This window comes from Mastigoproctus giganteus, chromosome 5, assembly GCF_048544385.1.
Source record: "Mastigoproctus giganteus isolate SK-2022 chromosome 5, ASM4854438v1, whole genome shotgun sequence".
Classification (NCBI taxonomy): domain Eukaryota; kingdom Metazoa; phylum Arthropoda; class Arachnida; order Uropygi; family Thelyphonidae; genus Mastigoproctus; species Mastigoproctus giganteus.
Window position 1 is genome coordinate 224,370,118 of NC_143579.1, and position 26,889 is coordinate 224,397,006.

The 26,889-nt window shown below is 36.8% G+C and overlaps 1 protein-coding gene across 1 annotated transcript in view; it reads left to right on the forward strand.

Moving 5' to 3' along the window:
• Positions 1–26,889, forward strand: part of LOC150086163 (serine/threonine-protein kinase unc-51-like) — a 231,459-nt gene that overhangs the window by 156,603 nt on the left and 47,967 nt on the right. The window contains exons 15-16 of the mRNA XM_090373751.1: positions 2,869–3,193; positions 17,964–18,069. Coding sequence (XP_090229877.1) covers positions 2,869–3,193; positions 17,964–18,069 — 431 coding nt within the window. The remainder of the gene's footprint in view (positions 1–2,868; positions 3,194–17,963; positions 18,070–26,889) is intronic.

Sequence of the window (26,889 nt, forward strand, 5' to 3'; positions counted from 1 at the left end):
TTTTTGAGACGAAAACAAAATTTGAGAGCAGCATACTGTTCCTTGCATGTCACATCCATTGTTATATAGGCGAAACTGAACAGGCATAAACTTGATTGACCGCCAAGGTCACACTGTGGGCATGAGTCAACTGCACAGTTGCTATGTGATGCAGCTTGGTTTGGTCTTTAATTCTGCAGCTCAGCTATAAATAGCAAGCAGTATGGTTTTTCATGAAAAATTATGATCATTCTTTATTAAACAACCCTCATAAAATTGTGTTAATGATCTAATCGGTCTAATGAATTCTTTTTCAAAAAGTTCACATTATATTCTTTTTCAAAAAAGTTCACATTACAGTTAAATCTCGTTAATACAAAGTTCAAGGGACCTAAATTTTCATGTTTTGTAATAACGAGGTTTGTAGTAACAAAGCCCCCCAAAATGTCAAAATTGTACTGTTTCGTTTTTTTTTGGTACATATTGTATATCTAATAATAATAATAAATAATAATATCAAAAATAAATTAATTTAAATTAATAAAATAAAATAATATAAATAAAATAAAATAAAAACAAAAGCCGCATCTAACAATACAGTAATAGGAATAACGTATTTTTTAAAGATTTTATTTTATTAGTAAGATAAACTAAAAAAAAAAAAAAAGCAATTAACGGAAATGAAAATATTGATATATACAATATTTTAGTATAACAGTAAAAAGAATTACAATCTTAATATAAAAGGAGACATACAAACCATTAACATTTTAATAAATTAATCTAATTTAAAGAAAGAATCAAATGTTGTTTGCACAGTTTTTGTCCTATATGCATTTTAACTATAGCACAGACATTATCAGACGCAATAGTTGTTTCTTTATCAACGTTACTGTGTGTCAACACATTCTCTATTATGTTCAATGCATTTTTGCCATCTAATCTTTTTTAGATGGCAGTGTGCATGCTTCTTCCCTTTTGCTGTTGCTGGTAACAAAAACATCATTGTTTTGTTTGGTACCCAGCAGCTCTTCTGGTGTTGGCATTGCAGTGGTAGCAACTTCATCATCCACCTTCACAAACCTCTTCAAATTTGTCAACAAAATCCATATGCTCCTTCAATAAAGCCACTCTTTCTGAAGCAGTTGATTATTACACTTAATGCAATACTGTCCCAAGCAATAACAAGATTACAGATAGCATCCAAGACATTCCAATTTGGCTGCAAATTGTTCCCTCCTCCTATGTTGCGGATCAAGTACCTTATCAGGCGGGCTCCGTATGCTCTCTTGAGGCTATAAATAATGCCTTGATCCAGTGGTTACATTAAACTGGTGGTAATTGTGGGGGGGGGGGGGTAAAAACAACATCCCTATATTTGTCAACTTAAGTGTCTCGGCAGAATGTGCTGTACAAAGATCTAGAACCATCAAAATGTTTCTTTTTTCAGAGGCCATTCTTCTGCCCACTTTTGATAACCAAAACTGAAAAATTTTGAGTGTAAGCCAAGCACTTCTATTGGCCTCATAATTACAGGGAAGTTGGTAACTACTTTAAAACATCTTGGCTCGAAAAACTTACCAATCACAAATGGGTATAGTTTTGTTCTGCCATCTGAACTGTAGCATAACAGAACAATGAGTCTTTTTTACTAAATTTTCCACCATGACAAGACTCCTCGAACAGCAAATTATAAAATAAATCTATCTTGTCAAGATTAAAAATATCCTTTGCCTCATATTTTTAAAGAATGGACCATACAAAACACAACCAGTCTGCAGACTTTTCTTTGTCAACTAATCCAGCCTCACCACAAACATTTCGCAAAACCAAGTTATTCCTGTCTTTAAATCTTTGAAGCCAGCCACTGCTGCATTTGAAGTTGCTAATTCCTTGTTGCTGAGCTAGATAATTTGTCTTTTCTTGCAAAATTGGACCTCATATTGGCAAATTAGATGGACCCATTTGTTGGTACCACTCGAAAAGTTTTGTTTCAAGCTCCTCGTGTTTTGAACCACAAATTCGTTTTTCATTACTGCTCCAGTGTCACGCACTTCTTCAAATCTTTTTCAGTTTTTTGATATTGTTAATAAAGTAGGTAAAGGGATGTTGTATTCCTCTGCATTGTCCAGTTTGCTTCTTTCCATCCTATCAGTCTCTTGTATAATTTTTAGTTTAATTTCCAGGTTTAATTCCGTCCGTTTACATTTTGTCACCATAACACTGCTAGATAAGATTTAATATAAACAAATTTTTAATTAATTTAAAGACACAAGTTAAAAAAAAAAGACATCAGCTCAGATAAAATGACACAAAAATTAGATTGCTGTATACGGTAGCAAAAGACTTTGAACTGGGGTAACGATTGCAATTGACCTTATTCCTTGGAGAGCAAGGGAGTGCATGTAAACAACTTAGAAAAACTTTTTATTCTTTTGTTAATTTAACAACTCATCCTTTAGAAAGATGTTTTTCAGAGTGCACTTGACATTGTAGCTACCATAAACTGCTTTTGTTTACACAAAACTGATTTCTAACAAGTCAGTACCATCCTTCGGGAAGTAGGGAGTCAGGTGGACAGAGGCAATAATTGGACAGCTCTGCCAAGATTTGTATTAAACGTACAAAATGATGATATTTATTTCTCACAGGGCAAAAAAGAACTTTGTAATACATATTAACTGAATTTTATAATAAATGAATATATTTACATAGAAAAGCCTATCCTTTCACAGGGGAATGGTATGTGCTTCATATAAACGAGTACTTTGTATAAAACGAGTTTGTATTAACAAGATTTTACTGTATATTCTTTTTCAGAAAAGTTCACAATATGTATTTATTGAAGAATTTAGCATATTCATTTTTTTTTTTTTTTTTTTTTTATAGGTTACATCTCAGTGGCGGTGTTCATCACAGTTCTTGTATTTCTAGTGCTGTGAAAAATATCATCTCTCAGCATTCATCAAACCCACCACCACTTAATGGACTTAAGCAACCACCTTTACTTCCAGTAACCTCCTCTTCTGGTGCAACAGTGCCTGCTGCAATGTTCACATATTCCCATTCAGAACCAATTCCTGTGCCCTCCCAAAAAGAAGCTTATGCACAAATTCAGCGTAGTATACCAGATTCTGGATCATCCACTTCTGGCAAGTCCATTGGAAGTAGAGGACAATCCACTTCCCCCGCTTCTTCCCCTCTGTCATCAAAGGTCAGTCACTTTTAATATAATATGAAATATATGAGAAATGTTGCATTATTTCATATTCTTTTAAATCATTGTTACAAATTTCTTAATGGATTACCATAAAATAATGGCAATTTGTTTTTTTAGGGATAATTATGTTCATAAGAAACAATTGTTCATTTTATTAATAGCATATTATTAATTTGGTCCACCTTACATTTTATTAATAGCATATTATTAATTTGGTCCACCTTACATTTTATTAATAGCATATTATTAATATAAAAGGTTGAAATAATTATTATTATTTCCACCTTACATTAATAGCAAAATTACATTTTGCTATTAATGTAAGGTGTAAATAAAAATTTCTTTTTATTTTCCATGTTTTACTTACAATGTCAATTATTATTTTTTTTTTTTTTTTCAGATTAAAGTTAAAAAAACAGATTCCAATAATTTTTCAATTGAAGAACGTATTGTTTCATGTATCTTTCATCCATCAGTGAAAACATATTAACACATTGTGTGGAAAGGGATGATATGTGGTTAGTCATTTGGATAGATTAAATGACAACGAATTACACTGTTACACCATGCAAATTTTTTTAAAATGTATTTTTTGAAGTTATCGCATCAATCTGCACTTAAAATAATGGCAACATTTCAAGGTACTACTGAGTCCCATCGTCATGCCCCTTTATCAGGACCCAGTTATCAGTATAATGGATCTAGTCCTCTCCAAAGATGAAACCAAATTTCCTTCCTTGAAACTAAAGCAGAAACATTTGGTTAAAAAAAACGTTCACTATCAAAAAAGAAACCAAGTTTTGCAATATTCCTTACAGTAAAAGGTCTGCAGTATTCTGCTACTGCCACGATATCTGAAGTTTTTAGGGAATTGTCACAAGTACACGTTTCATCTGAATAGTGCCTCTTCATCAACTTCTCACAGCGAAGTTTGGAAATTAAAGGCATCCATCCCCATTTCCCACACTGTTTGTCTGTAGGGGCAATACAATAACATGAAGGCACCACTCAAGGCTGAGGTCACTACAAGAATATTAGTAGTGACCTCAGAGTAATTGGTATGTTAATAAGCATGCAAGAAGGATTCACAAAATATTAATTTTTCCTATCCCTGTGGGACGGCTATTGTATCACACACCATTAAATCAGACATGATTGTTGTCTGTGATTGGTCTGTGTTCCATTAGTGGATCCAGTGAAGATTTTCCTTCCAATTCTCTACATTAAACTTGACTTAATGAAGAATTTTATGAAAGCAATTGATAAGATGAATTCGAGAGGCTCCCATTACTTAACTGAGAAACTTCGGAAGATCAGTGCTGTAAAAGCGAAAAGGGAATCTTTGTGGGGACTGAAATCAAAATGTTTCTGCAGGATGAAAGCTTTTAAAAGTGCCTCAATGTATTAGAACTGAAAGTATTGAAGGCTTTCAAATGGCTCTGTGGAAGCTTTTAGGGTAACACAGATCTTCAACATACAAAGACGGAATTCAGAAACTGCTCGATGCACATAAATAAATGGGAGGTGGATGGTGTATGTCACTGAAACTTCATTTTTTGCATTCACATTTGGACTTCTTTCTCAAAAACCCTAGCATGGTGAATGATGAGCAGGAAAAATGATTCTGTCGTATATTAGTGGAAAATCCCTACCTAGGTTTCTGGAATGAACATGTGTTGGCAGCTATTGCTGAATGTTGTACTGCAACATTCGGAATGTACCAAATGAAAGCATCCACATAAAATTTTTAAATTATATATATTTTTTTACAATAGTATACTGTATTATTTGAACAGTGTATAAAGTATATTGGGTTTAAACCATAAAAGTGATAAAAATGTGGACCTAACCAGTCTTGTGTGTTTTGTAATGAAGTCGTTGGACCTGATAGTTTATTACACAAAGAATGGACCATGCCTCTTTATCAGGATTATCAGAACCATCTGATGAATATATGTCAGTATCAGTGAATATTGATAGATATTCTCTTTTAGACTGCCTTGTATGTATTTCTGTGTGATATGGGATATTCAGGTCCCTGTGGTCTCATGTTTATTCACCTTTCCAGGCATGATAAAGATAGCTTCATTTGAAAACATTATTTATTATTCTATATTGGATCAAGCATGCTTATGGTAAATGTTTTCCTGAATGCTCTGTCATCTAGCATCACATGTAGAAGTTATAGCTTTTTTTTTTTTTTTTTTAATGAAAAACCTCAAACCAAAAGGTATTAGATCCCATAGTACTTAGTACCATGTGTGGGTTGAAGGTTGAGAAGATAAAAGAAGATACTTGTTGACATTAAATTTGAATTTCTGTAGCTTGTGATTTTCAGGAAATACATGTGAAAAGAGGGTGTTCCAAAAATACTTCTCCTTCAACCCATGCACGGTACTAAGTACTATAGGTTTTGATACCTTTCGTGTTTGGGGTTTTCATAAAAAAAAAAAAAAAAAAAAAACCAAAGTTTAACGAATAAATAAGGAAGAAGAAGAAAAGTTGGTTCTGTGAGTTTGAAGTTGGACAGGAAATTGATGCTGACTGGTTGCAATGCCTGTTTGTACTAGTTTGAAAAAGAGAGAGGAGGAATTATATAGAAGCCAGTTCAGAAGAACAGTGCCCATGGAAGTATTAGTAATGCATGGTGCAAGAAAGCCTATGGCTTATGCTGCACCAGCCAAAAAAAAAAAAAAAAAATTAAATAAATAAAAAATAAAATATCCGAACAAAACAATGATTAAAAATCATTGTTTTTAATGCCTCCCCTACCCGAAGGCCCCATCTAGATGACCCTTGAATTTCCCCAAACTGTTGGCCTCTACCACCCATGAAGGCAATTTATTCCAGTAATTTATAACTCGCTGGCTAAAATAAAACTTCCTGCAGTCCAATCTAAACATTTCCCCCTGTAACATGAATTTATGTCCCCTAGTTCTAGCATCAGTTATAATCTTGAAAATTTCATCCTCATTCATTTTACTAATGCCTCTCAGAGCCTTAAACACCTCAATCAAATCTCCTCTAAGGTGTCTAGTTTCCAAACTCTGCAACCCACATATTCAAAGTCTTTCTTCATAAGGATGCCCTTTTGCAGATCTCACCAGGTGAGTTACCCGTCTTTGCACCCTTTCAAGAAGCTCGATGTCTTTTTTTAGTTGCGGTCTCCATACTTGAACACAGTATTCCAAGTGTGGTCTAAAATACGCCTTATATAATAGGATTATCACATCCTTATCTCTACTTGCAAAAGTTCGATAGATCATCGATAGGACACCATGGGCCTTCCTTGCAACCTGTTTACAATGCTCAGAGAATTTCATGTCTGACCGTATCGTAATTTCCTCCAGTACTGGGTTTAGTTGAACTCCACCAAGTGAATAAGTTATTTTGGGATTACTGTTTCCCAGGTGTAGTACCTTACACTTTGTTGGATTAAAGCATAGCTGCCATTTTTCTGACCATTCCTGAAGTCTATCTAGGTCTCTCTGAAGAAGCTCAGCTTGACAGTGATCATTAACCACTCTACCAATTTTAACATCATCTACAAATTTAGACATCATGCCCTCTATCCCTTCATCAATGTCGTTTATAAAAATTAAAAACAACAGTGGTCCTAATACTGATCCTTGGGGAACCCCACTTCTTACATCAACCCAATCTGAGGAATAGCCATTTATCACAACCCTCTGCCTCCTGCCCTGAAGCCATCTTTCTATCCATCTAAGGATTTTCCCAGTGATTCCAACCTGTTCCAGCTTATAAAGCAACCACTCATGTGGGACTGAGTCAAAAGCTTTGCTGAAATCTAAATAAACAATGTCGAAATTATTCCCTAAATCCAGCTCGTGAGTGACCCTTTTGAAATAGCGAACCAGATTTGTTAAACATGATTTTCCCTTTACAAAACCATGCTGAGTATCCTTGAGAATTTCAATTCGATCCAAATGATCCTGAATTCCACCCTTGATCATTGCCTCCATGATTTTCCCTACTACTACTACTGAAGTCAGACTGACAGGTCGATAATTTCCAACTTCATTTTTAGAGCCACCCTTATGTATGGGAGATGCATTTGCACTTTTCCAATCCAAGGGAATCTCCCCAGAGTCTAGTGATGCTCGCATAATTAGCCTCAATGGTTCAATGCACTCACTTGCGCCTCCCTTAAGATTATTGGGTATATTCCATCAACTCCAGGAGCCTTACTGGTCTGTAGGCTCGAAAGTTTTTTCATTAAATAATCTTGCGAAATTTCAATATCATTAATTACATATTTTTTAACTTCGCTCCCACAATTTCCCATTGCCACAAAAGGTTTTTCATTTGCAAATATCGATGCAAAATAACTGTTGAGTTCATCTGCAACGGCATCTGGTGTATTTAATACTATCCCCTTTCCCTTATGTAAAGGTCCGATCTGGTTTGTCCTGCTCTTCTTGGCATTTATATATGTGCAGAATTCTTTATCCCCCCCCCCTCTTTGCTCTGTTTGCTAGTGATTTCTCATAAACTGCCTTTGCCTGTCGAACCTTTTCTGTGGCTCTATTACACATCACCTTGTAGCTGTTATAGGCTTCAGTACTTTTTATTGCTCTGTAACCTTTCCATGCCACCTTTTTCTGCTCAAGTAATGTGACAAGTATGTGTAGAAAAGACATGCAGCAGAAACAGAATGTCTATGAGACAGAGAGTGGATAGACTTTGTAAGAGATGGGTCATTGATTAACTTAACTGCCCTCTTTTGAATGGAGTCAAGAAGCTTGAGAGAGGTTATGGGGTACCACCTCAGATGTGGGAACAATATTCCATGGTAGGGCAGATTTGAGATTTTTTGCAAGCTATAAAACAGTATTGAGTTTTAGAAGGGTTGAAATTAACTAAGTTATCTTTGCTCCTTTGGAGAATTACCTAGAGATCAGCATTTAAGAAAATGGCAAATTTCAGTGCAGGGCAAATTTCTTAAACCGGAAGGTGGAATGCAATGTGCTGTTATCAACAAAATTAACAGATTAAGATTTCCAGTCAATAGAAAGCTCATATGCATGCAGACATAAACATTTATGTAATAATACATTGAATGGGGTAAATTAATCAGTGGGTCTTGTATACCATTGGTTATGGCACAGGTAGTATTCCTCATGAACTTATGTTGATTGTGGACAAACGTCTGACATGCACACTCAAAAAGTTTTCTTGGACAATGCAGTTGGCTGCCAGCTTTCTTGTGAAGGAGACTGTATAAAGTTTACCTGTCTTTTAAAAAAATTTTATCCCAAGCATTCACGATGGTCACTCACTCACTCACCCACTCTCTCTCTCTCTCTCTCTCTCTCTCTCTCTCTCTCTCTCTCTCTCTCTCTCTCTCACACACACACACACACACACACACAAGGTGTATGTATCATAACATGTGGGACCCACTTCAGGGATGGATTAAGGACTTAAAGCAATAAAACAAATTCATGTAAACATAAGTCTAATTTTGCCTTGTTTCCATGTTACAGTCATTTTTCTGTTCCAGCAGTTCTTTCCACAAACTGAGTTAGCTTAGCTGGCTCCATTCGACTGTTTACAAGCAATGCTCGGCATTTCAATGAGGGCTTTGCTTGATAGCTTTGCAAACAAGATCCCATAGTGTTCTTTGAGTGAATTCAGTTAATATTCCTGACAAGACATTTGATTAACATTTTGATTCAGTGCATTTACTGTGATAATAGAGGCTTATTTGGTAGATATCCATCTCATGTATGGTCTTGCTAGATGCAATGCAGCCAAGGCAAGATGCCTTTATGTAGAAAACTTCACTAATCTTCATGTGTCAGATAAGAAAACCTTTCAGAGAATACATGAACACCTTGTGGTAACTGATTTGTTTAGAAAATGGGTGGGTTCAGATGGTGGTAGACCCATCAGCACCAGAATAGTAAATCTGAAGACACCTGGAACTTTTGAGCAGGAGTTTATGATGAGGCATTCATAGGCTTGTATTCAGGCACACAATGGTCATTTTGAGCATTTCCTGTAAACATAGACATTTGCTGGAACACAAAAATGGCTGTAACTTGGAAACAAGATGAAATCAAGCCTATGTTTTCATGAACTTTTGTTTTTAGGTTGTGTGTGTGTGTGTGTGTGTGTGTGTGTGTGTGTGTGTGTGTGTGTGTGTGTGTGTGTGTGTGTGTGTGTGTGTGTGTGTGTGTGTGTGTGTGTGTGTTCTTCAAGTCAGAATATTTGCTGTTGCCACCATCTTGGGCTTCTGATGGCATGGGATTATTTTTATTTTATTTATTTCTTGCGATGGTACCTTTTGTTGGGCCCTAATGGTATGAGATTGCTGTCATCTATAGGTGTTGCGCTGCCTCCTATAGATGCAAGATTTTCTGTTATCTTTATATAAGACAGTATGAGGAGTTGTGTCCCACCTCCTAGTGGCATGGATGGATACCAGGAAGCAGCTGTCCTGGTGATCACTACTTCCTGGTAGCAAAGTGTCTAGAAACAATGCTCTCGACATAATTCTTCAAATAGGCCTCTGGGGTTGGGTATATTCATACTATGATTTTTTAGTGTTTCTCACCAACCATTGAAGTAAAAACGAAAGACGAAAAACCAAATTCTTAAAATTTTAATATTTACAATAAATTTATTTACAGACAAAACAAAATACCATATTACTGATGATAGCAATTTTAAAATAAGACAACTGTGATATACAGTAAATATACAAGGTGATAATACAGATACCAAATTTAAAATACAATAAAATATACTAGGATAAAAGCGCTAAAATACTAACTGAAGCTTTCAAAGGCTTCTGCCTTCTTTCTCAACAGTGTACTTCTATTCTGCGGTGCATCATTAAAAACTAGCAGGTTCACGGTGCATCTCACGTAAACGTATACTGAATGAGTATACTGAAATACCGCATTAGAATGAGCAGAAGCCTGGAAAACAAGATGCATGGTATTTCAGAGACTGCTGGGAGCCATTGCGGTACAAGTAAACACATGGGTTGTGTTAGGGTAGCTAAGAATAGAAACAGGTGCAGGTATACTTGCGTGTACACCAATGCTAGGAGTTTAGTAAATAAATTTGATGAATTTGAGGTATTGCTCAAAACATCAAAGGCAGATATTGTTGGGATATCAGAGACGTGGTGTCACACAGATATAAGGGATGCAGAACTGCAATTTGAGGAGTACAACGTCTACAGAAAGGATAGACAGGATAGGAAGGGGGGAGGGGTTATGCTATTAGTTAAGAAACACATAAAAACCAAGGAAGTGAAGCCAGTCGACATCGCCGGACAGTGCAGTGTTCAGTCAGTTTGGTGTGACATAAGCATTGGGAGATCAAAATTGAGAGTAGGAGTGTGCTATAGGCCTAATGACTCTGATGAGTATAATAAGGAACTGTACAGGGAAATAGAGTGGGCCAGTAAATCAGAGAGTCTTATAATGGGAGATTTTAATTTCCCAGATATTGACTGGAATTTGGGGGCTGGTTACTCACACACTAGCAGGGCTTTTGTGGATTTATTGGATGATTGTTTTCTACATCAGCATGTTCGGGAGGCAACTAGAGGGAGTAATACTCTTGATTTGATTATCAGCAGTGATTCTTCATGCATTAAGAATCTGCAGATAAACGAACCACTAGGTGGTAGTGATCACAGTGTGCTGAAGTGGGATTTACTCAAAGAGGTAACTACCATTAGGGGTAAAGGGAAGGGTTATTGCTTCCGTAAAGGCGACTACGATGGACTGAGACAGTATTTAAATTCTATACAGTGGGACCAACTGATGATGTTACCAACAGCAAATTCAAAATGGGAAGCATTCAAAGAACTTATCTTGGAAGCTACTAGGCTTTACATACCAACTAAGAAATATTGTTCAAGGTTTAGGCCAAAATGGATGTCAGATGAACTAATGAGGCATATGGCAGAGAAGAAAAATGCATGGGATACTTACAAATTAACACATGACACAGAAGCCTATGATAGATACAAGTTGATATGCAACCAAGTTACAAAGGAGGTTAGGCAGGCAAAGGCAGATTACGAGAAATCCTTGGCAAGGGATGCAAAGAAAAACAGCAAAGAGTTCTTTACTTATGTTAACTCTAGAAGGAAGGGGATGAATCAGATTGGTCCACTTGATATTGATGGGTCAACTGTTGATGATCCTGCTCAGGTAGCTAACAAACTAAATGAATATTTTGCATCGACATTCACACATGAGGAGTTATTCTGCAAGGGGAATGCCAGAGGTGTATTCAACTCTAGCAGTAAGCTACAGAATCTTGAAATAACTGGGAGTAAAGTGGAGGAGAAACTGTTGAAGATAAACACAAGAAAGGCACCCGGGGTGGATGGGATCTATCCAGTTATATTAAAGGAGGCAGCAAAGGAAGTAAGCAAACCCTTAGCCATAATTAGGAGAACTTCCTTGGACTCAGGGGAGGTACCCATAGACTGGAAATGTGCAAATGTGACCCCAATTCACAAAGAAGGATCAAAGGCTGACACAAGTAATTATAGACCTGTGAGCTTAACTTCTGTTCCAGGAAAATTAATGGAGGCACTGGTTAAAGAAGCACTGCAGGATCATTTAGACAAGACTTCAATTATAGCTCAGACACAGCATGGTTTTGTTAAGGGGAAGTCTTGCCTGACCAACTTGATTGGATATTATGATGCAGTCACAAAAGAACTGGATGCAGGGAATAACTTTGATATTATATACTTGGATCTTAGAAAGGCTTTTGATACTGTTGCACATGGAAGACTGCTACACAAATTGGAGCAGTGTGACATTGGAGGCAAATTGCTGCTATGGATAAAGGGGTGGTTGAGGGGGAGAAGACAGAGTGGTAATCAATGGTAATCAGTGCTCATCGTGGACTAATGTTATTAGTGGAGTCCCCCAGGGCTCAGTGTTGGGTCCATTATTGTTTTCTGTATTTATAAATGATATTGATGATGGTATATCAAACTTAATGTCCAAGTTTGCAGATGATACAAAGGTTGGCAGGGTTGTCAAGGACACTACTGACACTATGCTGCTGCAACAGGATCTGGAAAGGTTGAGCAGATGGGCTTCGAGGTGGCAAATGAAGTTTAACATTGACAAATGTAAAGTACTACACATGGGAAACAACAACCCCAGAGCAACGTATCAACTCTGTGGTACTACACTGACAGTGGTAGAGAATGAAAGGGACTTGGGGGTGGTTGTGCAGGCAGATATGAAGTTCTCTGAGCAGTGCAGACGGGCTGCAAGAGTAGCTCATGGAGTATTATCAATGATATACAGGAATTTTTCCAGCAGGGATAAGGAGGTGATTATTCCATTGTATAAGGCAATGATCAGGCCACACCTAGAGTACTGTATACAGGTCTGGAGGCCTCATTTCAAGAAGGATGTAGAGCTGCTGGAACGAGTACAGAGAAGGGCAACAAGATGAGTGAATGGAACAAAGGGGTGCTCTTACGAAGAAAGGCTTAAGTTTTGCAAATTACAGTGTCTGGAGACTAGGCACCAGTGAGGTGATTTGATAGAGGTGTATAAAGCCTTGAATGGTTTAAGCATGCTCAATGCTGATGGGATTCTTCCTCTAGCTCAGAAAAATCACCTGAGAGGGCATAAATTCAAATTGAGGAAAGACAGATGTAGGATAGACGTGAGGAAATTTGCCTTTAGCCAGCGGGTGGTTGGTTGGTGGAACAGACTTCCATCCCTTGTGGTGGAGGTTGATAGCCTAAATAAGTTTAAGGCTCAGCTGGACAGGTATTTGGAACGAACAGAAGGGTGAAGTGGAAGTGGGTTTTTTTTTTTTTTTTTTTTTGGCTGATGCTGCATAAGCTTGCTTTCTTGCATCAAATGCCTCTACTAATGCTGTTCCTGTCAGAAGCGGAAGTGGCTCGGGAGCGTTTCAGGCAAAAACGTTCATCCCCTCCAAGGATTACTGCCTCAAAGAGGGGATGAATACGTGTGCCCCTATCTCTATTTATATTATTCTCAATAGAACTAATTGATAAGCTCTCGAGCCACTTGCGGTCCCAAAATCTATGCGCCCGATCAGTGATGACAGGTTCATCTGGGGAGATTTGATGTTGCTACGGCGGATTTACCATAATCTGCATTTCTTATCGCATTTGTGTGCTCCCCCCGACGATCTTTGAGACGCCGTTTTGTTTCTCCCACATAAGACTCCCCACACTCTGGGCATTTAATACTATATACGACCCCACTTATATTTTCATTTAAGATAGGGTCCTTGACCTGTGGCACAATTGTGTGCAGTTTTCTGCCTGGGAGCTGCACGCAACATGTCTGGTAATTCTTTAATATACGAGCTAAACGTTCGGATAAACCTGGATAGTAGGGGATGTATGCGGTGGCTATTGTCGTGAAGGACTCACTTCTACTCTGCCCTCCACTAATGTATTTCTCTATGATCCTCCAGGGGTAGCCACACTTCAAAAGATCCGCCGTAACACGTTCATACTCCATTTTTCTATCCTCTGAGGTACTACAATGAGATTTTGCCCTATCCACTAATGCTCTTACCACACTGTTCCTGTGATGGTTAGTCTGAGCTGAGTTGTAGTGTGAGTATTGGCCTTTGCACATAGAGTTTCTAAATACTTTTGTTTTCAAATGCTGGCATTCTCTATAAATCAGCACATCCAGGAACGGCAAAACTCCTCCTTCCTCTACCTCAGAGGTGAATTGTATGAACGGGGAGAAGCTATTAAGAAAATTCAATGTATCATCCTCACTCCCTTTCCGAATAACTGAGAACGTATCATCAACATACCTTTTCCACGGACGCATAGGGAGAACTGTAGTATTAAATGGTCTAGACTCGAGCTCCTCCATCGCTAAAATAGCTATGATGGCACTGATGGGGGAGCCCATAGCTGCACCGTTAACCTGCTTGTACGTGGTGTTATTAAATACCATAGTAGTGCTCGAAAGGCATAACTCTATGCCTTTACATATGTCCTCTAAGTTTAGCTGCGTCCTATTGTTCAAGGTTGTGTCTCTTTCTAAGGCCATGTACGCACAATTTATTCCATGGTCAATTGGGATGCAGGTAAACAATGATGTCACATCAAAGGATATCATAACCTCGTTTTCTTCTATACATTGTCCTCTTGCTATCTCTGATACTATGTTCAGAGAGTCCAACTAATGGTGACAGTAGTTTGGCTAGGAAACCAGATAATGCATACGTGGGGCTACCTATAAACGAGACTAACGGTCTGAGTGACACACTCACTTTATGTATTTTTGGCAAACCGTAAAACCTCGGTATCTGGCTTCCTGTGGCATGTAATGCCCAATACCGCTCCTTTGAAATCTTATTGGATTTCATCCAACCCTGCACCATTTTATTAACTTGTGGTGTTCCAGATTCGACAATGGATTCTTATGGATAATCATATAGGTTGTGTGATCATTTAATAAATCTAATGCTTTACTTACATATGCCTCTTTATCCAAAACCACCGTTGCTCTACCTTTGTCAGCTGGAAGAATCACAACATTATCGTCCTGCTTAAGATTTCTAGTGCTAGTCTTTGCTTTGCATTAAGATTCAGGGGAACTTTCTTGGCTTGACTTAAAATAGCTGCTGTTTTTACACGGATTTCATTGGTCGTGCACAGAGGTAACTTATTAGCCGCTCTCTCAATGCCCATAGCTATTTCTGCTATGGGCACTTTGGGCGGAATCATAGCAAACTTAGGTCCTAGATTTAAAACTTCTATTTGATCATCAGTTAATTGTTTACTACTTATATTAACAATAAAGTTGCTATTGGTATTATTACCACTATTACTCCTGGACATGGTTTGTTCTTTAAGCCTATCGAACTTATTCATTTGTCTTTGTCTATAACTGTCAGAAATCCGTTTTGCTTTGTTCGATACCACACTAATCACTAATGTCGCTGTGCATTTGACATTAGTGATTAGTGTCGCTGTGCATTTGACATTAGTGATTAGTGTGGTATCGAACAAAGCAAAACGGATTTCTGACAGTTATAGACAAAGACAAATGAATAAGTTCGATAGGCTTAAAGAACAAACCATGTCCAGGAGTAATAGTGGTAATAATACCAATAGCAACTTTATTGTTAATATAAGTAGTAAACAATTAACTGATGATCAAATAGAAGTTTTAAATCTAGGACCTAAGTTTGCTATGATTCCGCCCAAAGTGCCCATAGCAGAAATAGCTATGGGCATTGAGAGAGCGGCTAATAAGTTACCTCTGTGCATGACCAATGAAATCCGTGTAAAAACAGCAGCTATTTTAAGTCAAGCCAAGAAAGTTCCCCCGAATCTTAATGCAAAGCAAAGACTAGCACTAGAAATCTTAAGCAGGACGATAATGTTGTGATTCTTCCAGCTGACAAAGGTAGAGCAACGGTGGTTTTGGATAAAGAGGCATATGTAAGTAAAGCATTAGATTTATTAAATGATCACACAACCTATATGATTATCCATAAGAATCCATTGTCGAATCTGGAACACCACAAGTTAATAAAATGGTGCAGGGTTGGATGAAATCCAATAAGATTTCAAAGGAGCGGTATTGGGCATTACATGCCACAGGAAGCCAGATACCGAGGTTTTACGGTTTGCCAAAAATACATAAAGTGAGTGTGTCACTCAGACCGTTAGTCTCGTTTATAGGTAGCCCCACGTATGCATTATCTGGTTTCCTAGCCAAACTACTGTCACCCTTAGTTGGACTCTCTGAACATAGTATCAGAGATAGCAAGAGGACAATGTATAGAAGAAAACGAGGTTATGATATCCTTTGATGTGACATCATTGTTTACCTGCATCCCAATTGACTATGGAATAAATTGTGCGTACATGGCCTTAGAAAGAGACACAACCTTGAACAATAGGACGCAGCTAAACTTAGAGGACATATGTAAAGGCATAGAGTTATGCCTTTCGAGCACTACTATGGTATTTAATAACACCACGTACAAGCAGGTTAACGGTGCAGCTATGGGCTCCCCCATCAGTGCCATCATAGCTATTTTAGCGATGGAGGAGCTCGAGTCTAGACCATTTAATACTACAGTTCTCCCTATGCGTCCGTGGAAAAGGTATGTTGATGATACGTTCTCAGTTATTCGGAAAGGGAGTGAGGATGATACATTGAATTTTCTTAATAGCTTCTCCCCGTTCATACAATTCACCTCTGAGGTAGAGGAAGGAGGAGTTTTGCCGTTCCTGGATGTGCTGATTTGTAGAGAATGCCAGCATTTGAAAACAAAAGTATTTAGAAACTCTATATGCAAAGGTCAATACTCACACTACAACTCAGCTCAGACTAACCATCACAGGAACAGTGTGGTAAGAGCATTAGTGGATAGGGCAAAACCTCATTGTAGTATCTCAGAGGATAGAAAAATGGAGTATGAACGTGTTACGGCGGATCTTTTGAAGTGTGGCTACCCCCGGATGATCATAGAGAAATACATTAGTGGAGGGCAGAGTAGAAGTGAGTCCTTCACGCCAATAGCCACCGCATACATTCCCTACTATCCGGGTTTATCCGAACGTTTAGCTCGTATATTAAAGAATTACCAGACACGTTGTGTGCAGCTCCCAGGCAGGAAACTGCACACAATTGTGCCACAGGTCAAGGACCCTATCTTAAATGAAAATATAAGTGGGGTCGTGTATATAGTATTAAATGCCCGGAGTGTGGGGAGTGTTATGTGGGAGAAACAAAACGGCGTCTCAAAGATCGTCTGGGGAGCACACAAATGCAATAAGAAATGCAGACTATGGTAAATCTGCCGTAGCTGAACATTTCTGGGAGAAGCAACATCAAATCTCCCCAGACGAAGCTGTCATCACTGATTGGGCGCATAGAGTTTGGGACCGCAAGTGGCTCGAGAGCTTACGAATTAGTTCTATTGAGAATAATATAAATAGAGATAGGGGCACACGTATTCATCCCCTCTTTGAGGCGGTAATCCTTGGAGGGGATGAACGTTTTTGCCTGAAACGCTGCCGAGCCACTTCCGGTTCCGACGGGAACAGTATACGTTTACGTGAGATGCACCGTGAACCTGCTGGTATTTAACGATGCACCGCAGAATAGAAGTACACTGTTGAGAAAGAAGGCAGAAGCCTTTGAAAGCTTCAGTTAGTATTTTAGCGCTTTTAACCTAGTATATTTTATTGTATTTTAAATTTGGTATCTGTATTATCACCTTGTATATTTACTGTATATCACAGTTGTCTTATTTTAAAATTGCTATCATCAGTAATATGGTATTTTGTTTTGTCTGTAAATAAATTTATTGTAAATATTAAAATTTTAAGACTTTGGTTTTTCGTCTTTCGTTTTTACTTCAATGGTTGGTGAGAAACACTAAAAAATCATAGTATCTCGACATAATAATATACACACTATACAAACATTAACACTTTACATACTTCTGGCTTTATAAAGGGTTTTGTATCATCACAAAGAACCATAGCAGAATTGCAATAATGTTCAGGAGCCATCCTACATAACATACAATACATGTCAATTCTTTTTGATAGATTGTTTTGTATTTTCTTTGTGTTAAAGTTAATAATGAAGTTGCAAAAGTAATTTATGTTTACTCTGTATTTATAATTTACTGTTTTTTTTTAAATGCATATTTTATAGATTAATAACAAATTTACAAGCATTATCACTTTCATAAATTGCTTTTCTTGGATTTATAGGCTCCTCTTCTTCAGTGTAATTCATCTGGTGCATGTACTAACAGCTCACACTCTTCTGATTCTGGTCAACTAAATTCTGGCTTTACAACATTATTACCTCCTACCGGTGAGTGCTAGTCTGGATGTTTTTTTTTTTAATTTGAAATTTATAAAATGCCACCATGAACCAGCCAAGCGCTGATCTATTGTGTTGCATAGTTTTTACATGACTGAGAAAGCTATCTGCATAAACATATGCTGCCATGTTTCATCATGCATTTGCATTATACCTGCAAGAAATGAATAATCCCTTACAGCTAGCATAGCAATTATAATTGCTGTTTAATCATATCAGATAGGAAAGGCCTGAGTTGGTGTTAATATTATACTGCTCGACAAAATTAACAGAACACATAGAAAATGCGATGTAACTCATGCAGTTTGCAATGAAGCAGGACAAAATTTGTTATGGTGGTGTACCATAGAATTGTGATGAATTGAGGAGACAACGAGAAACTTTGGACAGGTATAAGAGACATTTAGAGGTTGTACAAGAATTACCAAAAAGGTAACATTACAGAAGTTGGTACAAGATGCTTGAAAATATGGTTACATGACATCAGTAGTGTATGATCCCCTCCAATGACTAAAACAAGCCTGACAGCAGTGAACCATGCTTGATATGAAGGTATATATAAGATTTTGTGGCAGCAAATTCCATTCTTACGCTAGTGCAGACCTCAGCTCAACAAGTGACTGAGGAGTTGGCTGTTGGCATGCAATGCAATGCAATGCCCAAGGGTGTTCCACACATGTTCGAATGGATTTAAGTCTTGTGATTGTGCTGACCACGTCAGTCATTGGATATCTTCAGTTTCACGGTATTTCTCCACTTGAGAAATACCTTGAAATAATGGAAGTGAATCAAAAAAAAAAAAAAAATTAGGTCTATTGCTATCCTTATTCCTCCTCCTATTTGCCTTAATTTTGGCATGAACCTTTCTTTTTCACTACATAAATAAATTGCACTAATAAAAATTAATAATTGGTACTCACTTTCTTTATTTTTGATTCACTTCCATTATTTTTATTATTATTGTTTTCACTTCTATCTGTTGGGTTAGAGGTTAGTCTGCCAGTTTGCTGCTAAATTTAACATATATTGCATTATTATATTAGAGTATTGAAATTATATTCATAATATATTTGAACCTAGACAAACTGGCAAATGGCAAACAGAAACAGATAGCCTCAGCCAATTATTGATAGGATGTATTGAGTGGAACTAGCCGTAGTTAATATTCCATTCAATGTATCCATTAATCAGTAATTTGCTACATCATCATTTTATTTTTATTATTTTATTATAATTTGTGCTTATTTATAGGGTACAACAATGAAGTCCAACATAGATTACCTAAATATTTGGCCTTATAGATATATTTTTTCACCCCTAATACTTATATTCCAAAATTCTTATTAAATTTCATCAGTTGTATAATTCCCTTGTATTCAGTTTAATAAATAATGTAATATATGTTTTACAGACTGATGTAATGTTCAGTCATTATTTTGATGGCATTAATCTGTTCTGATACTCTTTCTATTTCGCAGATTCCATATTTTTCTACATAATTTCACATATATATTTATAAATATATATACATGGTCAGGTATCTGACCATGCATTCCTTTCACAAACCTACATTACTTCTTTTTTCTGCTATCTTCACCCTTCTAGTACTTGACACTTTGTGTATTTTTCACTTCCATCTACGCAAACTTTATCAGACTTTATCAAACTTTTCAATTCTTACATATTGAAATATTTATATAAAGGCACTGTATATTTATATATACAGTGCCTTTTTTTGGGACAGTACGCGCAACGGTATGGCTTACCGGCACCTTTATTAACAGTGATGTGTGACATTTGGATGCAATGCATTTCGAAATTTCAAATACATTATTCAGTAAATTTTTTTTAACGTGTTTACATACTATTGAAATAAGCTTAAAGTTGTTTAACTAAATTTGCATCTTTCACTGTCTATTGTTAAGATATTTTCTATATAAAACTTTATAACCATTTTTAGAATTTTAAATTACTCAGTCGGACCTTTATTTAACGAACTCCTTTATAGTGATTTTTTCGAATTCCACTTAGAAATTACATTTAAAATAGTTTTGCTTGAGCAAAAAAATGTTATATAATGAACAGATTAGGAAAGACTTAACTTATATGCACTTCTGGCCTTTAGGCAATTTATGCTGCTGCTCGAAAAAGGGTGCTCTCCATAGCCAGGTGGGCAGGAGCAGCAGTGCTTAGCACACGCTTCTTGATTAGACCAGGGTTCGAGCCTGTGACCACCAAATACGGAGGATGCGGAAAGGTCAGGGAATGGCCACTGCATATCCCCGGAGCAATATGATCTTAGTTGCTAATGCTCCTAAAAAGCAAAAATTAATAAGGTCGAAAAAGATTACCATTCTATAACTTAGTGGAACTTGTAAATCTATAAGACCACCTGTCCCATGTACTGAGAAGTTGTGCTAGGAAAGGGATATTCCCGATGCGGACAATGGGCTCTGGTCAACCTTCTACTGTAAGCGCCCTGTTTGAGAATTAGGAGAGAGTGGTTTTCTTTTACTCTGACAAATAATCAATTGTTGTTTCATGGAAGTGCATTATCCACATTTTTCCGTAAATTTTTCCTATCTCTGTTTACGTGGTCACAGTACCTGAATGACTGCAACATTTTGGACAGTTTCAAAAAAAAGAAAAGAAAGAAAAAATTCAAATTTAAGGACTAGTTCAAATAACTAATGACAAGATTGATGACGAGAGAAGGAATATGAGGACAGCGAAAGTATTAAACCTTCTAAACATGAAATGTTGGCAGCTTTTGAAACTTCGTCATGGACTGCACTGTGAAGAAAATGTTCCTGAAAATACAAGGTATGTTAAAACAAACGTAGACATTTCTTAAATGATCGATGTACAGTAAATCCAGTGTACAACAAAAGACAACCCAATATTTTGCAAAATAATTCTTAAATGTATTAATATTGTACTCATCATGTACATATGAAAAAAAATCGTATCTTAATAAGTTATTTATTAATAAATTGTTTGAAATGCTAGAAAATTTATTTATTCTCACCTGATTTATTTAACATCTTTTACTGTATTTCTGAATGTTGAATTACAGTATTTTTTGTTGAAAAGGTCATATTTCTTTATAACGAAATTGATGTTTAATTTTTTGCAAGCGAACAATCGAGTTCATTATATAGAGCTCTGACTGTAGATTTATTTTATTAGAGTTTATCCCACTTTTGCAGGTGTTCTATTCATCTAAGAAGTAACACCCATTTTGGTAAACTCGTGTACCTTTTTCTTGACTCCTCCCCCTTTGGAAATGTCATTTCCTAAGGGCTCGTATTGGTTCCCCACTAATTTTTCTGTGACTTTTGTGACAATATACAAGTTTGTTCAACACTAATAACTCCATATTTGTGCATTTTCAATTCAGAGGCAACAGTTTTATTTAACTTCCTGTGCAGTAACAAGATTGTGAGTGAATTAGTATTAAAAAAAAATTGTCTTGAACCGTAAAGTAAAAAATGAAAAGAACTACTAGTTTCTTTTCACCTTCCACAGTTAAGAAATTAAAAGCAAGTGAAAATATGAGTGAAGACTTAACTACAGAGACTGTGTCCAAGACTGTTTTTATTCCTAATGGTATCACCTCAAACAGCAAGGGATGACTGACAGAAATAACTGGCCAAGTTGCTGGACTGTTGATCAAAAAAATTACCTCTGTGTGAAGCATAATTGGCTAAATTATCAAAATAAGAGACTTGGCTGTGCATTATGTAAACAAATTGGAACTCTTGGAGTGGAAAAAGAAGATGGGCATAAAGATTTCTAAGGAATGGGCAAATAATGAAGTTACCTATTTTGGAAAAGCAGACAGCAACAGCTAGTGTCTTTAAGAAAGAAAATTTTCTATCACAAGAAAACAGCAGGACATAAAGCTGCTTGCAGAAGCTGAAAAAGAGCCCCCTTGGAAATCTTTGTTTAAAGAGTTTATCTCACAAAAAATTAATAACAGCAAAAATTTTTCGCACCACATATAAAGTGGCCAAAGAATATCAGTCTTTATATAATTTTAAATCAGAGATTGACCTACAAGAATTAAATGCGAATGAAGAATACATGGTTGTATTCTTCATTCAACTAACTCTTGCATTAATATCTTGAACCACATTAGTGGTGAAATGAGAAAAAATTTGGCTAATAAAATCATTATGTCGAACAGCAAAATTTCATTGATAATTGATTCGTCGATTTGACCACGGTGAATAAGAAATCCACTTTAATCGTTTACATTCAAATTTGTATACTTGACAGTGGAATGAAACCTCTCATAAATTTATTTCTGGACTTGATCAAACTCGAAAGTGTTACTGTAAAAGTGATATTTGATTCTCTGCTCGATTGTCTTCAGTCATACCATATGACAGAAAACTATTTAAAAAGTCACTAAGTGTGTGTCACATGTGAGGTGCAGCTGTTATGATGGGTAGTAAAAGTGGCATTATGAAACTAATAAAAAAAACATTCCCTTCTTTAATAGTGTGGCATTGTGCTAATCACTGATTAGAACTATCAGTTGGCGATACTGTGAAATCCAGTGCAGGTATCGATAGAAAAAATGTCAGAGAACTGAAGGTGTGTGCAAACTCGCTGGATACTGAACTATTAAAAATTGGCAGAAAAAAAGCACACGACGGGTGGCATCAAGTTTCCGGTCTGTTTCAGCTGTTTGGAATAACTATTTTTACTTATTATTTTTTACTTATTACTTATTTTACTTATTTTTTACACATTTTACTTATTTTTTATATGCTTGTATAATAAATTTATGATTAATAAACTGTGTGTTAATATACTTAATTTGTTGTTCTTTTTCCAAAAACTTTACAACTGAAGTAACAATATCAGGAAATAATTTTTAGTTTACTTTTCATATCCTTTTAATTTTCAATTTTTCCTGATAGCAAAGAATGAGTACCGGCACCTATTATTTTTACAAAAAAAGCACTCTATGTGTGTGTGTATATATATATATATATATATATATATATATATATTTATAATTATTGATAAAAAAGTAAAGAAAGAAAGTTAAAACGACAATAACTGTAACTAATATGTAACTAATATTTATGAGTCAATGCAGTTGCAAACAATCATGCAATACACCCATAATGTCTATAGAATATTAAGGATAATATAAAGAATTATTAGAAAAAGTAAATCTTCTTCTTCTTCTTCAAGAGGAGTGTTTCCTCAGCCTACAAGTTATTTCTTGTTAGGAATTTTTTTCCGCCATAAAGTGCAGTTCAAGGTGTCTTGGTCGGATAAGCCTCGGGCTGTCATGCACTCCCGTACTCCATCCATCCATGTCCTTCTAGGTCTTCCTCTTCTCCTTCTTCCAGGAGGTATCCATTCCAGAATAGCCTTTGGATATCTGTTTTCTTGCATCCATTTTACATGTCAATACCATGTTAGACGCTTTTCTTTGATGGTGTCAATAATAGTCTTTCTCACTTCCATTTTTTCCCTTATGTCTTCATTCCGTTTTCTGTCTCTTCTAGAAGTTCCTGCTGAGCGTCTCCAAAAATCCATTTCTGTGGAGAGCAATTTGTTTTCCGCTCGCCTATTCAATGTCTAGGTTTCCGCTCAATACAATAGAAGACTTTGTACAATCGTTTGGAATATAAGTTTCTTTGTTTTATTTAGGATATTTTTGCTCCACAGAACAGAGTTTAACATGCCGATAGCCTTTCTGCCGTCTGTAATTCTCTTATTGATCTCTGCTTGGGATGATCCATCACTTTGTAAGATTGATCCCAGATATTTGAATTTATCGACTTGTTTGATTTTAAAACCTGCAATATTTAGAACGTGTCGTGGCCCTGAAGACAACATTTCAGTCTTGCTAAAATTGATTTTTAGAACCCATTGTTTATATTCCTCAAACAATTGACGACATGCATACTTTGCATCTTCTAAGTCTTGTGCTATCACCACCTGATCATCTGCAAAAAGTAAATTGTGAATATAGGTGTTCTTATTAATCGGCAATCCCATTTTATTACATTTTTTTGACCAGGATCTTAGGCAGATGTCAATATAAATTTTGAAAAGTGTTGGCGACATGCAACAACCTTGTAATAAGCCTTTTGAAGTGTGGAATTCAGGTGACAAAGCTGATCCCACTTTAATTCTGCATCTATTATTCCTGTAAATTGCCTTAATAATGTTAATCAGTTGTCCATCAATATTTGCCTCTTTCAGTGCTTCCCATAAGAGTTTTCTTGGAACACTGTCATATGCCTTTTCAAGGTCAATGAAAATCATAAAGAGTTTTTTTCCTTTTGATTGGCATTTTTCAAGGATCTGTCGTACTGTTGAGATATGATCTATACATGACCTCCCAGCTGAAAAACCACTTTGTTCTTCTCATACCTCTATTCGGGCTTCTAAATGGTTCCTGATCCATTTTCCAAGGATCCTTAACAGCGGGTTCAGGACGCATATTCCTCTGTAATTTGAACAGCTTTTCCGATCGCCCTTCTTATAAATTGGTGTAATATATCCTGTTATCATTTCTTTCGGTATTTCTTCTCCTCTCAGTATACTATTTAGCATTAGCATTAGCAGAGGCATATGATGCAAGAAAGCAAGCTTATTCAGCATCAGCCAAAAAAAAAAAAAAAAACACACCACTCCCATTTCACCCCTCCGTTCGCTCGAAATACCTGTCCAGTTGAGCCTTAAATTTGTTTAAGCAATCAACTTTAACAACAAGTGATGGAAGTCGGTTCCACCAACCAACCACCCGCTGGCCAAAGGCAAATTTCCGCACATCTATCCGACATCCGTCCTTCCTCAATTTGAATTTATGCCCTCTGAGCTGATTATTCTGAGCAAGATGAAGAATCCCATTGGCATTGAGCATGCTCAAACCATTCAAAGCCTTATACACCTCTATCAGATCACCTCGCCGGTGCCTAGTCTCCAGACTCTGTAATTTGCAAAACTTAAGCCTTTCTTCGTAAGAGCAACCCTTTGTTCCATTCACTAATCTTGTTGCCCTTCTCTGTACCCGTTCCAGCAGCTCTACATCCTTCTTGAAATGAGGCCTCCAGACCTGTATACAGTACTCAAGATGTGGCCTAACCATTGCCTTATACAAGGGAATAATCACCTCCTTATCCCTGCTAGAAAAATTCCTGTATATCATTGACAAGACACCATGAGCTACTCTTGCAGCTCGTCTGCACTGCTCAGAGAACTTCATATCTGCCTGCACAATTACCCCCAGGTCCTTTTCATTCTCCACCACTGTCAGTGTAGTACCGCAGAGTTGATACGTTGCTCTGTGGTTACTGTTTCCCATATGTAGTACTTTACATTTGTCAATGTTAAACTTCATTTGCCACCTCTCAGCCCATCTGTTCAACCTTTCCAGATCCTGTTGCAGCAGCATAGCGTCAGTGGTGTCCTTAACAACCCTGCCAACCTTTGTATCATCTGCAAATTTGGACATTAAACTTGATATCCCATCATCAATATCATTCATAAACACCGAAAACAACAACGGACCCAACACCGAACCCTGAGGAACTCCACTAATAACATTAGTCCACGTTGAGCAGTGTCCATTGATTACCACTCTCTGTCTTCTGCCACTCAACCATCCCCTTATCCATAGCAGCAATTTGCCTCCAATGCCACACTGCTCCAATTTGTGCAGCAGTCTTCCATGTGCAACAGTATCAAAAGCCTTTCTAAGATCCAAATATATAATATCAAAGTTATTCCCTGCATCCAGTTCTTTTGTGACTACATCATAGTATCCAATCAAATTGGTCAGGCAAGACCTGCCCTTAACAAAACCATGCTGTGTCTGAGCTATAACTGAATTCTTATCTAGATGATCCTGCAGTGCTTCTTTAACCAGTGCCTCCATTAATTTACCTGGAACAGAAGTTAAACTAACAGGTCTATAATTACTTGTGTCAGCCTTTGATCCTCCTTTGTGAATTGGGGTTACATTTGCACACAAAAACTGTTACATTTAACAGTTTTTGTATCAGAACAGCCACTCCTCTTCCTCCATATTTCAGAAGTTCCATGTAAACTCCTCCAGGTCCAGGTGATTTGCCATTCCTTCCTTCCTTTAGCAGGAGTTCCACTTCCCTAACAGAAACTTTTAAGCCCGAGTCTTCTACACCAAAATCCTCCATCGTCTTGAACTCTTCCCGGTCTTCTTTTAAAAGTCCTTCATAGTACTCCGTCCAGTCTTTCAATGGTATTAATTGCAAACCAGCATTGTGTTTATTCTGTTTACTCAAGTCTTTAAGGACCTTCCACGATTCCACTGATTGCTTGAAGCCCAATTTGCTGCTATTAATAGTTGTGCATTTCCTTTCCCATTCTTCATTTTTCGCTTCTACTACCAATCTTTTTTTCAACATAAATGTTCCTATATGCATCATTCCTATCACCCAGCCATTTCTGATATGCAAGTTTCTTTTCCTCTACAGCAGCTCTTACTTTCTCTGTAATCCAGGTCTTTTTTGGTCCTTGGCTCTTCTTTTTGCCTAGGATTTCATGAGCTATTTTTTTAACAGTATTTTTTAAATATTCGTAGATTTCTTCCGTATTACCTTTTATCTCTATGTTAATTGCAGCATCCAGTCTTTGGGTGAAGTTGTTTCTAATGCTGTCGTCCTGGAGTAGATCAATGTTAAATCGATCCACTTGTAGTCCACACATATTTTCTTAATCCAGTTCCACCTCAGTGTTGTTTTAACAAGAAAATGGTCAGATCCACATTCAGCTCCTCTATAAACTCTGACATCTTTC